This window comes from Elephas maximus, chromosome 11, assembly GCF_024166365.1.
Source record: "Elephas maximus indicus isolate mEleMax1 chromosome 11, mEleMax1 primary haplotype, whole genome shotgun sequence".
Classification (NCBI taxonomy): Eukaryota; Metazoa; Chordata; class Mammalia; order Proboscidea; family Elephantidae; genus Elephas; species Elephas maximus.
The window spans coordinates 63,905,179-63,922,422 of NC_064829.1; the positions used below are offsets into that span (position 1 = coordinate 63,905,179).

Consider the following 17,244-nt stretch of genomic DNA (forward strand, 5'->3'; position numbering starts at 1 on the left):
CTCTGGGTAACTTCCAAATGGCAACAAGGACCACTGCTTGAGAAGCCCCAATCAATCAAAAATGGAAGCGGTATTCTTGGGTTGCAAGTTCATGTTGCACCTAAAGATGAGGCATGTAAGCCAAGAATGGTTGAGGAGTAAAGTATGACTGGAGGGCTCTATAAGAATGCTTTAAGACCTGGGTCCTCTCACCACAGGTTAAACTTCTTTCAAGATAGACCTGTCTACATAGGTGAGAAACATGCAACTGAATTGAACCCCTTGGGGGAAAAAAAAGGCCCTCTTTCACTGCCATCTGATCCTCTTCACTTTCTCTGCTGATCCCTTCCCACCCATAACCTCTGCTGGTGTCACGGCAATTAGGTTACAATTAATTCTCCTCCTACCTTCACAACACCAAAAGGATGTAACAAGCAAAATGGAAACAGAGCCAAGTCTCTCCTGGGCCCATCCTGAAGCTAATAATTTGGGTGATATTTTTATACATCAAACATACCATGCCTAACACAAATGGGAACTTGTTTTCCAAAGGTTTCCAGGCTAATAACAAATTAGAATTGGCTATTCACTTATAAAGAAACTCGTTATGCAAATAAAACTGCCTATTTTAAAAGCATTTTCCTACAACACAGATTTGGAGGCATAGGTAAATGTCACAGGGTGATCTTTTAAAAGAAGGTTTTCAATGGCAAATTAAAATGTTGTTCAGAAACTTCAAGGAATCCATTAATACACATAAGAAGTAAATGGTAATAATTAAAGTACCAAGAGCTGGACTCACATAGACACTATGAACGATGTGAAAGCCTCCCGTCAGGATTTCTTACCAAGAGTGCAAGAAACTTTGCAGGCATGGATTGAAAGGGGTAAGCTAGAAGTTGTTAATGTTTTTGGAATGTTGGGGTGGGACATGTAATGAAATTTATCTCAATAATCATAAGGGCAACACGAAAATACAAAGTAAAAAGTCTGTTCTTAGTTCATAAGACACTAGCTATAACTTTGAGAGTGGCAGCCTTTTAAAAGAGGAGGTGTAGTCTTAGCACTATCGGTTTAATTTGCAAATAAGACCGACTAAAGAGAATTGGGGCAAAGAACATGGGTGTCGCAGTATTCAGAAAGCATCTTATTACCAGATTACAGTTAACGTTCAAGGAAAAAGATTATAATTTAAAGATATCAGACATTTAAGAAAATCAGCCAGGAACTATTTTCCTGCAGTAGTATTTTCTGTAGAAAGGAGTATGGGGTGGGGCGGCGGGTGGGGGGACAGCAATTGAGGTTATTACTCTTAAAGGTATCAATGTTCAGGGAAAAGTCTGGGAAATCACCATTTTCTCTCAGTTAGCCACAAGAAAAAGTTACAGGGTTCATACACATCAATTTAGTCTTTAACACAGCTATGATCTCTTTTTAGAAATAATTTAGCAAGAACATTTCGGATCCAATTTGTAGAATAAGTATAGTTTTAAAAGCAAACCGTTTGTACTTGAATCAATTACAAATTGTTTCTACTGTGCAGAATTAGCATTGGGACCAAATTTAGAAATGTAGAGGCATTTTAGGCTTCCCTAGAGTACAGGTATCTTCAAGGATACTTTTAGTACTTCTAGAATTGGCCTTTCGTTTTCTTTTCAGCTGCAGATTTACCTGCCAGGAAAAAACTGAATAGTTTCTTCCTGTTCTGTTCACTTCATCAAAGTCCAATAAAGGAATTAAATGAAGCGACAGTATTATATACTGTTACCTAGATCTTGACCTAGTAATTGATTTGATATCCTTCTTGTCGTCATCTAATTTCTTGTCCTCAGAAGATTTCGTGTCTTGCAGGTTCTCGTCACCCTCATCATCGGATTTGATCTCAGAGCTGCCGGAGGAGACACTCTGCCCCTGGAGACCTGGTGGCATGCCTACAGAGAAAGAAGCAAAAACAGGTGTCTCTCAGGCCCAGACTTGAGGCACAATCACGTGCACCCCAGACCGCAAGGCTGCCAGCTCTCCAATTCAGACTGCGGCACTGCGATGCTCTGTCACTTTTTTTCCTGCTCTCTGGTGAAGTTTCAAAAATGCACCTGCGGAAACAAGTTTTCCCTGCATTGGCTCTGAGGTTAAATTCTATTTTGCAATCTTTTGGAGTAGATGGTAATTTCACTGTCTACAAAACATCAACTTAATTGCAATGAAAATCATAATCATGAAAATCACACACCTCAATGTTCTGATTAAGAACCCAAGTAAATATCAGCTATTATATTGAGTTTCTTCCATATGCAATGATTTAATAGAAAAATATCCTTAAAATATAATTCCCAGGGAGTATGCTAAATATGTGCAGTCAAGGCTTCAATAGGTACCCTAATGATATTCTGAAATTAGGCTTCTCTTATTCTGCAGGAGTAATCAGCATTTAAAAGTGGTACATATGGAAGGCAGATAGCTGCTCACTGAAGACATTTCTAGCTTTATCACTGCTTAACTTTCTAAGATCACAGTGCATTTTAAAACTTGACCCTAATGTAGTCCTGCTATCTAAGGTAGAAGCGTGTTTAAGTGTGTCCCTCTATTTGCGATCTGTGTGGTCTAGACCCTTGTCACTCAAAATTTGCCCCATGGGCCAGGAGCATTCTTTTCACCTGTGAGCCTGTTAGAAATGCAAAATCTCAGGCCGCACCCCAGACATACTGAATGAGGGTGTGCATTTTCACAAAATCCTCAGGTGATGCACACACATGTTAAAGTCTAGGGCTGAGAGCAAAACCCAACCTTCTATAAAAGAAAGGGCCAACCAAATTAGTAATATTCAGATAAAAATGGGCAGGCACACCCATATATAGAAATAACATTCAGATTCTTACAATGTGGAACAGTTATAAAAAAAAAAAACTTCCATGCATTCCTGTGTGATAGAGTTTATTACTTTTAGATTAAAGGTGAGGAAATGAGAAGATGCTATTTGTTTCTCCTAGTCACCTGGCCAGCAAGTATACTGACTGAGCCTGGAACCCAGGTCTTGCTCCCACAGCGCAACTTCTTACGGCCATGAAAAGCCGCTGGGAACCAGTGGTGTGAGGCAATCATTGCTGGGCTAGATGACTCAAGAGCTAACATCCACCCAACCAAATTCCATTTTTTAAATGTACCTATATTTCCTTCAATCCTTTAAATAAAAAAAAACAAAACAAAACTTCTTCCTTCCTATTCATTTGGAAATGTCATTTTCAGGCCACAACTAACCACATTAGAAGACCTGAATGAGTAAAATGTGGAAATAGCTAAAATAAAATTTCCTCTCATCAGTCTGTTGCCTCACTCCCTGCTGAAACAGGACCAGGACTTTGGAAGACGTTTGAGGAAAACAGTTACTGAAGAAACACAATTAGCAGGCTGAGTTCTAACTACTTTTCTATTTACTTATCATTTTTGTACCCAATTTTATTCTTGGTTTTCTGCCAGTGCTTCCTGAGGGAGGAATGCCAAGTAAACTGGGTATCAACATTGGATCTGCTGTAGACAAACGAAGTCAGAAGCACTCCTCGGAGACTGACCTACCTCTGTAAGGATCCTGGGGTGGGTTCAAGTCAGGGGAAGTTGCAGACTGGACAGGAAGTTGTGGAACCGGAACCTGGTTTGGCACAAGAGAATGGCTGCCTCTCAGGGCCACGCCATCCTCACGATGGGCCCCCACCTGAAAGAGTGAGAAGAGCCATAGAGTTAGCAGGAACCAGAAGGGCCACCAGCTGTTTCCTGGGGTGGCCAAGACCTGGTGAAGGAAGACTGGCCTTTAAAAAACAATACTCCCAACTGCATTTCACTAGAGGGCGCTGAAGGACCACACATGCACCTATAGTAACATGCAAAACACTTAACACTCAGTAAGATGCTGTGCTGTACGTTCAGTGACAAATATGGCAGAGTAGCTCAGGCAGGTAAAACGTCAAATTGTCTCCCAGGGTGCTGCAGTGGAGCGCACTGATTCATACCCATCTGTCTTCTATCATGTCCGCCAACAGATCTGACAATTATCTTAATGCCCATATGCTTAATTGTGGGCTTCTCAATTCCCCCATTGCTATCGGAAATCCTACAGGAATTTCAATTTGGCATTCGACTTTCATTTCAGGGGATAAGATTCTCAGGCCTGCCATTTTTTTTTTCCATAATGCCAGCTAAGCCTCTGACAGCGGAAGCTACAGCGGTATGGGACACAGCCCCTGCTCGGTACAAATATAATAAAATGTCACCTGGCTTTCCAAAACTGGCAGCCCATTCCAAATTAATGTTTACTGTATTTCATCAGCTGCTGAGTTCCAAATCCAAAGGGGGACTGTTTCTGCCAATGCCACCACACCGGAAAATGTACCAATAAAGGTTTTATTAAACACACCAGTAATGCCATCATTGCCATGCAGGGATGTTTGGACATTTTTCCATCCCCCCCCCCCCCACCACTACTCTGATCCTAAAAAGACACCATATTGTAAACACTCCTTATGCTTCCAAGAATAAAATGATAAGAGAATGCCATGAGGATTTCGTGTGGAAAAAACGCTGCTGAGCTTTTTATTAACTACTACTACGCACTCTGGGGTCTGGAGGCATTGAACTGGTGGCACTGAGACAACAATTGCTGACTCTATAGCATGGGCCTTAAACCAAGACCATTAAGCATTTGTAAACCATGAGGAACATGAGTAGCTCACATTTCCAGGCGCTAGGGTGTAGTTTTCTTAGCCTATTGGCTTAATAGGACAGTGAGTCTAACACTCTTTACTCACGAATTTATACTGCTATAAATCAAAAAGCTTGATCTTTCCAACCCAAAATATAAAATCACAAAGCAAAACTGTTCACTCTTTTACTAGTAAGATATTTTAAAAGTATTTCCAAAGAATGCAACAACAAAATCTAAACCAACAACAATCAAATTCACAGAACTGAGGCACATGTTATTGAAAGGCAGTCAAGCATAAAGTGTCACTTTTATATACTTAAAAAAAAAAAAAAAGTAATTCAGGGAAAGCATATAAATCATACAAATTGTTCAGATGTAAAATATAGCAAGAATAGTCAAGGATTTAAAGGCTTGTAAGCATCAGCAAGTATAAACGTACATGTTAGCCCAAGACAATGTAGGAGTCTGGTGGAATCTGCGCCTGGTTCATGTGTCCTGTTCACAAAACTTCTGGAGAGATGGTTATCTAGCCTCTATGTGGGTACTTCATATGTATAAAGACCCTGATTATCTCCCAAAGTAGCCCATTTCACCAGAAATCCGCTGTCTATAGATCCCATCCATTAATCTGAGTGTCATCTTCTGGAGTTCCATGGAATAAGTGTAAACCCTTTTCACATATTTAACACAGTGGTCAAGGCACTCCTGCCTCTCACCTGTAACTTACGCTTGTTTTCTTACAGGCAGACCGGGGCCCACTGAGTGCCTTCCGCCATTTTTTACTCACTCTTTCTATTATTTTCCTTCTGAACAAAAGAGTGACAGTTATATTCCATTCAGGTTTTAATGTGCCATTTTTATATTTGTGCTTGTAGAAGACTGATTCAATCAATGATTATCTTTTCAATCTAAGATGTCAACTTGTAAGCATGAATTTTACAGGCCTTGATCAAATGGTAGCTCTTTAAGTCTGTCAATCAATGTTAACCTAAATCATTACCTTAGTGCTGATTCATATTTATTGCTATTCTCAATGGACTTACATCTCCACAAAGGATTATTCTAAGTTGGAATCATTGAATGTAACCACAGATTTGAGCATAAAGATGTGGACTCCTTGTCTTTCAGAATCATCCTGTGAAAACTCTCCACTCTTCTTTATAGGTATCTGTGACAATAATTTAAAGTTAACATTTGGGTTTTCTCTTGAGATATATTCAGTTATTGATACTGAAGTTTCTTTTCTTTTTTTCAATTTCCAGATCATATTTAGATTGGGGTTCAAAAGGGAAAAAGAGAACCCACAATTGATGACCCTTTTTTCCCCTCAACTATTATGAAAGACAGTGTAACATTAGAAAGAGAGTTGGCAATATCTAGATTTTAACTGTTTTTTTTGGATAAGTGTGTAACCATGGGTAAGCGACTCAAATGCAAAATGGTTATGTAAAAATAAGTCCCAGGTTTACTGTAAGGAGTACCAACAACATATGTAAACATAATAGGTACTCAATAATGGTAGATCTTATGTATTTTAATTGAAAATGCTAGCATGCTACAAGAACAAAAGTAATAGCTTGAGTATCTTATGATCACCTTTGTACTCTCTGTCTCTATTATATTCATATCTATTTGATTTTAAATCTTTCTCCTGTACAATGACAGAAAATTTGAAGTGACATTATAAATACATTTCAGAATATAGTTTTTCAACAATATTTTTGTTTGGATTTTATGCATATATGTTACTTCACTTTGTCATTTTCTATATCATCCCAAATAATATCAAGCATTTTTCATAAAAGAAGTTGGAGACAAAGTTATCCTTGATGCTGTAAGGCCTTGCTTATAACTACATGTATCCCAGGTCACGTGAATGATCGAAGATGGGTCCAGATCTATGTGGTAATGAACTTGATTCTCCAGGATCAATACCACTGTCTGTGGTTGAGGAACAGTATTCCAGTTTGAAGAATGAGCTTTGCTCTGCATGTTTTCTTGGTCACAGATGGCATGCCCTAACCCTAGTTGATTCTCTTTCAGAAACATTATTTCTGGTCACATAAGAGACAAAGAAAGAAAGTGGATGGCTAGCACAAATCCATCACTGGAATAAGTCAGAAATAGAGGAACCAATCTAGTCATTGGTCAGGGTTTTTTTTTTTTTTTTTACTTTCCATATAATAAATATGTAACAATATAACTAGAAAAAGGTAGATTCCTTCAAACTACAAATTGATTCTAAAGATTTGCCTACTTTTAGAAGATCCATACTTAAAGCCCTATTTTTTTAACCTTTGCAGACAAACAACAGTCTACAGTTAAAAGCCAGTTTATGAAAACAGTGCATTTTACCAATACTGATGGCATTTTTTTTTGCAATCGTTAAGAGTAGTCTTTCCTTAGTCACATACAAGGTAGGTTGAGATCTATTTTACTAAAGATAAAACTGAAGCTTCAAATGTATTCAATAATTTTTAAGTGACTGGTCGGAGGGTACATTTATTAACTGGACAATATTCACTCATCTGCTCCCTGCCTGTTACTTTGCAAGGTGCTGGGGAGAGGGTGAAGAGTAACTCAGACCCTTGTGGAGCTGACAGGATCTTCTGTGGAAGTTTGTACACTGATTGAGTTAGTGTGGCTGCTGTAATAGTAAGGAACAGAGACGCATCTGAGCTTGCTCAAATAAAGGGAGAGTGATCATAAAGATTTTTGTAACTTAGATTTCGGACATGGAAAGCTCTTGGGATTCAAGGCTGCTCTCTTTGTCCAGTCTCCTGGTCTCGCATGGACCACTCCAATCTTTCTATCTCCCTCTGGTGGCACCTCTGCCCCTCTGGCTTCTGCCCCTTCGTGACTACAACCCAGGCTCCTGCTTCATGGCCTCTCGAGGTACATTCTTACAGGCTCTGGATCTGCTGCTAATGCCCTCTCTGTTGTAGTATTCTGAGGAGTTCATCAGATACTCTGACAGCCCAGCTCATTATTCTGAAGCAGACAGGAATCATCCTATTAACCGACCACCACAGGAACAGGTGTCCCCACACCTGGTCTAATAAGCTACAAAAGGAGGAAAGGAAGATGAGATCATGGGGCCCAAACACGGCTATCTTGGCCTGCTTCTTCTGCAGGTTCCATAAATCATGGCTAGTTATCTTATCTACAAGCAACCCTGGTGGTAGAACGGTTAAATGACTGGCTGCTCACTGAAAGGCTGAGGTTTGAACCCACCTGGCAGCTCCAAGTGAGAAAGAGCTGGTGTTTTGCTGTCATAAAGATTATAGCCTAGAAAACCCCATGTGGGAGTTCTACTGTACCTCACATGGCGTTGCCATGAGTTGCAATTAACTCAATAACACATAACAACATGCTTATATACAGGTATCTAAGTTGCACTGTATCTTAAATTCTAAGGCAGATATCAAAATTCTCCTGGGTAAATCTATCATTGGGAATAATTAAGTACCTTTAGATATGCCTTTCTGTTTTTTTTGGAAACCCTGGTGGCGTAGCAGTTAAGTGCTATAGCTGCTAACCAAAGGGTCAGCAGTTTGAATCCACCAGGTGCTCCTTGAAAATTCTATGTGGCAGTTTTACTCTGTTCTATAGGGTCGTTATGAGTCGGAATCAGCTCAGTGGCAACAGGTTTGGTTTTGGGTTTTTTTGGTTTTCTTTTTTTGAATCACTCAAGTACCATATAATTTTAAATGACCTTGCTTTAGAGGAAAGAGTTTATATATCAGAAGCACTTTTAAATCACAGATAATAAGACTTCAGGGGCTTGGAGAGCCTTTGGAAATTAGTTAGCCTAATCCTCATTTTTCAGGGAAGAAAGCTTAAGGCCAAGAATGGTTAAGTGACTTAACGAGTGAATGTCCACTTAGAGGGCTGTAACAGTTTTTGAACTCAGGAAGGTTATGGCAGCATTGAGTAACCTGAATGGACACATACATATATAGGGGAGGGAAAGAGAGTTAAGGGGAAAAGGGGCTTAATTGTTTACTTCCCAGAGCTTTTGTTTTAAAATTGTGGGTGTGTGTGTGTGTGTGTGTGTGTGTGTGTGTGTGTGTGTATGTACGTATTTATATACAATAAAACCTGAGAAAGGAGGAAACTGAGTAAGGTGGAAACCTGTCAAAGAAAAGGAAAACTCAAATATTTTCCACTAAAATGAGCAACAGAAAAGTGGTAAGACTGCACCCTGTAAAGGTGGCAAACTTACGAGACCGGAAAAAACAAGGCACCCCACTGAGGTCGACCCTCATGGGTTTCACTGTATATACATACAAACATACACATAAAATGATACGAAAATGATTTTAATTTTCTCTATTCTAGAGGGAAAAAAAAAATCATAGTTTACCAACTCAGGCCAAGGCTAAGATGTCTAACTAAATTAGAAAATTTAATATTTGCCGCAACTCCTCCAACATAAACAGATTTAAAAGACATGCAGCTTCAAATTAGGTGGCTGTTGGCAAGGCTGTTTTTGTATGATGATGTGTAGAGCATCCTGGTAAATATCCTTGTCCTTATCCTCATGCTAACAACAAACACCACAAACAAAAAAGACATTCAGTGGTTTTGCTCTCTTTGTTTCCAGGGAGTATTGTGAAAGTAATTATTCTGTTGTATTTAAGAGGCCTATTTCATGGATGGGAAAATGTATTAAATTTCATTTGGCAGTTATTCAATCCTTGTTAATGTTATCTCCAGAGATAAATGCTTCAAAACAGGCTTTCAGGCCTCAGCTTCTTCTCGCCTACCATAATCCTTCTAAAAGAGTGCAGGCTGGGAACTTCAGGAAACTAGTCTTCGATTTCTAGACCAAGTGATAATCAGAGAGCAAGCCCTTCAATAAGGATGCCACAAAACCAGCTATGCTATTATAAACATTTTGGTATGCCAAAATTAAAGTTTGTTATTAATGGCAACCGGTTCAAAAAAATTCTTTTTGACATAGATTTTTTTTTTAAAGAAGTAAAAATAACAACAGGAAAACGTGACAAAGAAAACAGTCCTAGTAACTTTTACTTTTCTCCTTGTTTTGCCATAAACACGGGAAGAAACGTTGATGGGTTTTCACTGTAATTAGACACCCATTGACAGAGAAAACAGTTTTGGTGTCTGAACTGTAATCTCCCCATGAAATATCAATTATCCCTGACAGTTGTAGAGAGCTAGATTTCAGTTTCAATTATCTTGCCAGATCTCTGTCATATGAGAGGTAAGCAAATTTATTTTCTCAAATGTGCAAAGTACCTCTTAGTCCAAACGCGCATCATGCAAACTTTTTTTAATGGCGCATAGGTAGGAACTTGGAGGTTCATGAAACGGCAACGGTAGACGGATACTGGGAAGAACAATACCAGAGGCAGAAAGATTCTGAGAAAACAAGACCTACGTCTAATAACCAACTCTTTTGTGGGACAAAGACCTAACATCTGGGTCTCTTCAACCACAAATATTAATCTCAGTATTCCTAAATTTAAAAAATCAAATTAACTTTCTTTTTTTATTCATGTGATTAAGCTTTTAAAGGACTTTTCTCTAGTCAGATATGGATTCAATTCTTTTGTTCAGATTTTGATTCAATTCTTAAAAGGTTTATTGCAAGAAGACTTCACAACTGTCTTGAGAACACCTAATTTTTTTCTAGAAATCACACAGCTGTACTTATGCTTTGCTTGAAGTTTAAGGTAATTCTTTATTGCGTAATTCTCAGAGATTTATGTAATGCTTGTTCTCCAGGTAATAAATACTTTTCACTAGGATTTCAACATGACGTAAGCGATCCTGACCTTGGCGATGTGGAAAAGCCACCTGCCATGTGATCAGCTAGGCTGAAACGGCAATGGACTGTCCACCAGAATGGTTCAACTGAGTGATTCTATGATATACTTTGAGAGATGCAAATGGCTGTACCCTGATTTCAGTTCACCTTTTTTGTTCTCACTCATAAGTTCCAGCTATTGAAACTGTTTCATTTCTCTCCTCTGTTTCTGCACCCTCCACCCCCAATTCTCTGTATCATTTTCCTACTGTGGAAACCATAATTGAATGCAGCACACCCAGTGGGGACTGGTCAGGGGGTTTACCAGAGCCCATCTCATCCCTTCCCTTGCCCCAGCTAGCAGCTTAGGGAGTAGGTTGTATGGGACTAAAGGCAGCCCATCTCTAGTGAACCTGGTCCATTTAGCACAGAGAATATGGAAGGGGTAAAGTCTTATAATTGCTTGTAAGCAGCTTCTTCTGTTTAGAGTGAAGGAAAAGGTAATAAAGTACTTGATGGGTACTTGGAACTGGGGCCCCCTCCAGTGCAAGCCCACCTGTGCATGTGCACACTCACAATGGTCACCTCTATACAAAGCACTCTGTAGCAGCCCAGACGGTCCATCACTAGCAACAGGTTTGGGTTTTTTTTTTGGTTTTAACTGGCTTTTATTTTTTCAATGTTTTTCTTCCTGTTCACGTAACACTGACTTATTGTAAAATATTTGGAATGGATGTGGGTGTGTTAAAAAAAAAAAAAAAAAAGCTTGCCTAAACAAATGAAACCTTAGTAGTTCATCTTCCCCTCTGGGCTCACTTTTTCAATGCTATATTCTCTGCCTGCCAATTGGTCCCTTACACACTAAGGTTTGGTCATGGCTTTTCATTGTTCTATGAGTCAGGTCTAAGATCCCTACCATGTCCTTCCACGTCCTTCAAGTGGATACCGTGAGGCCCTGCCCATTCCCTCCTATTTTTAAATTCCTCAAGCTGAATCTTCCCTTCCTTACTCACAGGCTCTCATCTGCTATGCTCACTTCCCCATCACCAAGGCTTCAACAAAGCTTTCTCTGCTCTGCCTCCTCATGGCTTGCAGACCATTTCTCTCTGAGCCCCACACATTCCCTTACTCTACCCTCTCCAGGTTGGTGTGGCCCCACTTCCTCATCACCATGCTGTGCCTGGATAGGGATCTCCCCTGACTATTCATCGTTCTTGTTAGGTGCCGTACCATCCAGACCATTCATTACTAACCAAAACAACAAAAACAAAACACTTGCCATTGGGTCAACTCTGACTCATGGCGACTCCATGTGTGTCAGAGTAGAACTTTGTTCCATAGGGTTTTCAATGGCTGATTTTTTTCAGAAGTAGATTGCCAGGTCTTTCTTCCAAGGCTCCTCTGGGTGGACTCAAACCTCCAAACTTCTGGTGAGCAGCCCAGCATGTTTACTATTTGCACCACCCAAGGACTCCCTGCATTATGGACACCACTCTTGACGTGTACTCAAGGGCATTTTTTAATAAGGCAGGGCAAATGCCAATGATTTTGCTATGCTGCCTTTCATATTAAGCCTAGGCTGACACCTGTCTTGGGTTGTGAGCTTCTCAAGGACAGTGACTGGGTGTGGAAATCACTCTATATTATTGTAATATTAGATGCAATTTGATGCTTCCTAAATAGTCGATGGAGCCCTGGTGGTGCAGTAGTTAAGAGCTCAGCTGCTAACCAAAAGGTGAGCAGTTCAAATCCACCAGCTGCTCCTTGGAAGCCCTATGAGGCAGTTCTACTCTGTCCTACAGAGTTGCTATGAGTCAGAATCGACTTAATGGCAACGAGTTTTTTGGTTTAAATAGTCAATGATTACACAAATACCATGTATTTTTTGAGTCTACTTCTGAAATCTAAAATATTTTTATATTGTCAAATACACATTTAGCATGTTTCTACAAAATAATAAACACTCCATTTAATTCAACAAATGTCCTCTGAATGTCTATTACATGTAAGACATTATTTAGGCCTTTGCAGTAAAAAATAATAAATGATAGGTTGTGAAAGATGGGTAGAATTTTTATCTATGTTATCCAAAAATAAAAAATAAAAAACTGACACTGATATTAAAGACTAATTAACTAATACTTCAACTTTAAAAGTTTCTATTATTATATTAAGCTGCTTTATTTAGACATCATACACACACACACACACACACGCAAAGAAGCAAGCAGTTAAGGACTGCGTGTTAACACATGTTTTCGTATTGTCAGGCTACATATTTCTGACAAAAAGCAGATTTTTCTAAAGCCCTTTAAAAACCTCAACTGCTTCGCTACAAAGTGAACAACATAGGGCATTTTGGACACAAATCGTACCTCACTGTATGTGAGTATTATTGGCCCAAATGATTCACTCTTATTTAACTGCAATGAAGTCTTTCATCTCCCAGCTATATAATAATAGTTTCCATATGACCAGTGGCTCTGCTATAAATAAGATCAAAAGCAAAAGAAAGGATTTAATAAAAGAAAATGACATTAAAAAGTAGCATTAAATCAGAAAAAAATAGCAATATTGATCTTTTTTGGGGGGGGATAAAACTGCATAGAGTTTGAAGCAGCTTTCCCAATATCTCATGAAAAGCCATTTTACAAGCAGTGAGCATGTGCAAAATCCATTTGTGTGTGCCTGAGAATGGCAGAGATTAAGTTTAGGGGGTGGGAAGGGGAATGTGAGGGGCTGGGGGAGACCACCACATTCTGAGTTGGGCTGGAGAATCGGGAAGGGAAGAAACAGCTAGTTAGCTCCACGCTGCAAAGAATTCAATGGAATGTGTTGATGGCGACCATCCATCCATTTCTCTGCCCTCCTCTGTTCTGTTTAGTGGAGAGAGACTTGTTGGTAAGCCAGAGTTTCTCAGGGAATCATAACATTGCTCAACTCGAGTACATGAGTTCTGAGAAAGGAAGTTTTTCTTGGCAACGTACAGTGACTTGATATGAAGAGCCAACTTCCCAAACAAATTTTCTTCTAGTTCTTAAAAAAAAAAAAAAAAAATACAATGTTAATCTCTATTCTCCACTGGATAAACAGCTGCTAATAACCTCCAGCTCCCAGGGGAGACTTGCTTCCTTTCATCTTCGGACTGGTGGATACCTGACGTGCACTGGACTTTAGTGATTCCACATGTTTCTTGCTTTGCTTTTGCAAAGCTGCTCCAGTATTGGTTTTTGCCAGGACAGTTCTCATCTCCCCTTCCCTTAGATTGCACCCATTAACTCGGAGGATATATTCACTGATAGTACTTACTTATTTGAAATACCAGTACTTTTATGGTTGGTGTGTTTAAAAAGGAAATCCAAGTATTTCTCATCTCTACAAGAGGCAAAGCCTTGGACCCTTGGATTCAAAGCCCCTTTAGAGGAATGGCCATTTTGATTTCTTTCATACTGAGCTACTTATTCACTCAAGAGCTGGCTATGTCCAAAGATACTCAATATCTAATAATATTGCTGATGCCATTACTTGTATCTGTTTGTATCCTATAGAAATGAGCAAACGTCAATGCTTTTTCCTCTCATAGGAAGTAGCCTGGAGAGGATTACAAAGCTAGCTGGTCCCCAGATCCTTTCTCACTTGTTCCCGAGCACCTGCTCTCACGTGTGACCTCAGTTCTACACCTCAAGACCCAGACATTTCACAAAACAGCTTTTTAAACAAAAACCAGCTGTCTCCCATCTAGACTATAGGGGGAAAAAGTTGGGCAGCTTACAGAAACATTACCCAGAGACTACCATTCTCCAATAACTTTCACACACTTTCAGCCCCAAAAGAGCCCCGTCCATGTGCAGGAGCCAAGGCGAAGGCAAATGCAAAATTAAAATGTGGAAACCCTATACTGCAGTTTTGAACAGTATGTCCAATTAACCGCTTTAAAATGAATGTGGCCATTGTATTGGGACAATGCTTCCCCAAAGAATTGTCATTTAACTCATATTTGACAGATATTTTGGTTCAACTCAACTTTATAGGTCTAAGTTGATTTATGGATATAGTGGAAGCTATAATTATGCATGACTGTGAGTCAACCAATTAGGTACAAGCCTCAAGTTATAGAAAATGGGATGCTATAGTTTATTTCAGGTTTTCACTCCAAAAGCTGCTTTGCCTAACCCCTCTCCTTATTATCAACCCATTTTACACTTCTGTTTTCTAAGCAATTAAGACACTTTTGATGTGAAAAATTTACAGCCACAGTAAAAGTTAAAACAACACAACAGCCACAGATTTTGAAAAATATAAAATGGCAAAGGCCTAATCTTAGCTTTTAAACAGTGCCAAGTTGCTCCAGTATTTTCTGTTTTGGTATGAATGACATAACTGAATTACTTCATGAGCTGCTACTTTAATTCCTAAGGGTGGAAAATTCCATGAGTTAATTTAATTTGGATGTAAAAAAATACATGAAAACTTGCTCTTCCTGTGGGCTCTCCTGTGAAATAAGTGGGCCAATTGTTGGAGTGCTGGGCTGCGGAGGAAGGGCTTTGCACCCGAAGCAGCTACAGTGGGGGAGTCCCTGGGTGGAGCAAATGGTTAACTCACCCGTTTGTTAACTGAAAGGCTGGAAGTTCAAGGCCACCCAGAGATCCCTAGAAAGACAGGGTTAGCAATCTACTTCCCAAAAATCTGCCATTGAAAACCCTATGAGCACAGTTTTGAATTGTGCCCCCCAAAATATGTGTCAACTTGACTAGGCCATGATTCCCAGTATTGTGTGATTATCCTCATTTTGTGATGCGTTGTAAATCCTAATCTCTGCCTGTGGTTAATGAGGAAGGATTGGGCTATGTTTGTTATGTTAATGAGGCAGGATTAGGGTGGGCTGTATCTTAAATCACTACCCTTACTCAAGTTACTACCCTTACTCAGGTAACAGCCTTGATCTAATGCAAGGGGAGTTTTCCTGGGGTGTGGCCTGCATCACCTCTTACGTTACAAGAGATAAAAGGAGAGAAAAGCTAATGGAGAGAGGCGAACCTCCTACCACCAAAAAAGAAGAGCCAGGAGCAGAGTACATCCTTTGGACCCACGGTCCCTGCACTGAGAAACTCGTAGACCCAGGGGAACACTGATGACAAGGATGTTCCCCAGAGTCAACAGAAAGAGAAGGCCTTCCCCTAGAGCTGGTGCCCGGAATTTGAACTTATATCCTCCTGAACTGTGAGAGAATAAATTTCCATTGTTAAAGCCATCCACTTGTGTTATTTCTGTTATAGCAGCACTAGATGACTAAGACATACTCTGACATACCTGGGGTTGTCATGAGCCGAAACCAACTTGATGGCAACTGGTACTGGTAGCCATTATTGGTGCCATGCAAGGGCTCAGCATATCAGCTTTTTTTTTTTTTGCTTCCATTTGGGCACAGAAGATCCTCAATTTTCCTGGTACTTCTTAAAATTATGCTTATCCTATGGCTCTGTAATGCCTTTTTGATCCTGCCTCTAACTGCTGAAATCCTGTGCAGACTCTAAGATGAACCCAATGAGACCTTATCCATGGGGCTTTCCCTCACTGTCCCCTAAGATAGAAAAATGCTCACTCTTCTCTGAATCTCTTCTTAGGTCACTTAATAAATCCACCCTGCATTATAGTTAAGTATACACTTATGTTATCAGCCTACCAGGGTAAAAGGCTTTTAAGGTCAGAGACCTTCTCTCGCATATTTATTTATCTGCACCAGCCTCTGAGGCACAGCAGATATAGAATGAGTAAATGAACAGGTGTATATTTTCTAATATATATTTAGAATACATACTATATACACTTTTCTTTCAGAAAAGCCTGCTTCCTTGAAAAAACAAAGGTGATACTGTATTTTTTAAGCACAGCGTTATGCCTATTCCAAATTACAGACAGTTTAGCATTGTCCTTGCACCCAGTAAGAGTTCAATAAGCAATATGATGACAACCATGCTAGTAAGAGTCTACCTGCTTTTTCCTCCATTATTTCAGAAGAAAACAAAGTAAAAATATGAGGTCATGCAGTCTGTTTTAAATATATGTATGTATGTGTGTGTGTGTGTATACATATACACGCACATTTTAAAAGTGGGAAAGACAACCAGTATTTAAAGTTCATGAAACTAGGATCCTAAACAGATATTTTAGGAAAGAAAAAATATTAGAGAACTAGAATTTGCTTGACCTAGGAACACAGAGAAGAACTTGGATTAGATGATCCAGGGGAGACTGACTGAAGGGTTTCTAGGTTATAGGGCACAAATTTGAATAAAATAGGGAGTGTAAAACAAAGAAGGGGACACACTTAATTTGAACCTCCTGCAGCTAGACCAGGGTACACACTGTGTCCTCACCACTTGTTTTAGCTTAAGTGGCCACACTGTGATGGCTGTATCCAAAGCCTTTTGACTTTTGTTTAATACAGAAATACCAAGTGGTGATCTCAAGGATTCTGAAGCTGTTGCAATCAATCCACGGTTAAAGAAATTTCTTCAAGTCTTTTTTTTCTCTTTCTCCTTTTGTCTTCAGGTTTTCTTAAAATAAAGTACCATACTGATATAAAGATTTGCAATTGACATTGCTAACCTGCTCTCAGATATATTTGATAATTGTGGAGATTAGGAGAGATGGTGGAACATTAGAGATAGGCAAATATGCTAATTAAAAAAATACCTACAGAATGACGATGTTGACTAAGATCGTGGGTAAAATTCTATAATACGCTACTTGAAAGACAGTTTAGAAGTGCTTAGAACAGAGGCAATGACCTCTC

General features: G+C 39.5%; 1 protein-coding gene across 16 annotated transcripts in view; it reads right to left on the minus strand.

Moving 5' to 3' along the window:
- Nucleotides 1–17,244, minus strand: part of TCF4 (transcription factor 4) — a 389,634-nt gene that overhangs the window by 4,796 nt on the left and 367,594 nt on the right. For 12 of the 16 annotated variants that reach the window (XM_049900867.1, XM_049900860.1, XM_049900863.1 and 9 more), the window contains 2 exons: nt 3,550–3,685; nt 1,748–1,910 (listed from right to left, as the gene is read on the minus strand). In XM_049900867.1, coding sequence (XP_049756824.1) covers nt 1,748–1,910; nt 3,550–3,685 — 299 coding nt within the window. The remainder of the gene's footprint in view (nt 1–1,747; nt 1,911–3,549; nt 3,686–17,244) is intronic. The other 4 variants (XM_049900875.1, XM_049900865.1, XM_049900864.1 and 1 more) reach the window with 1 other exon arrangement.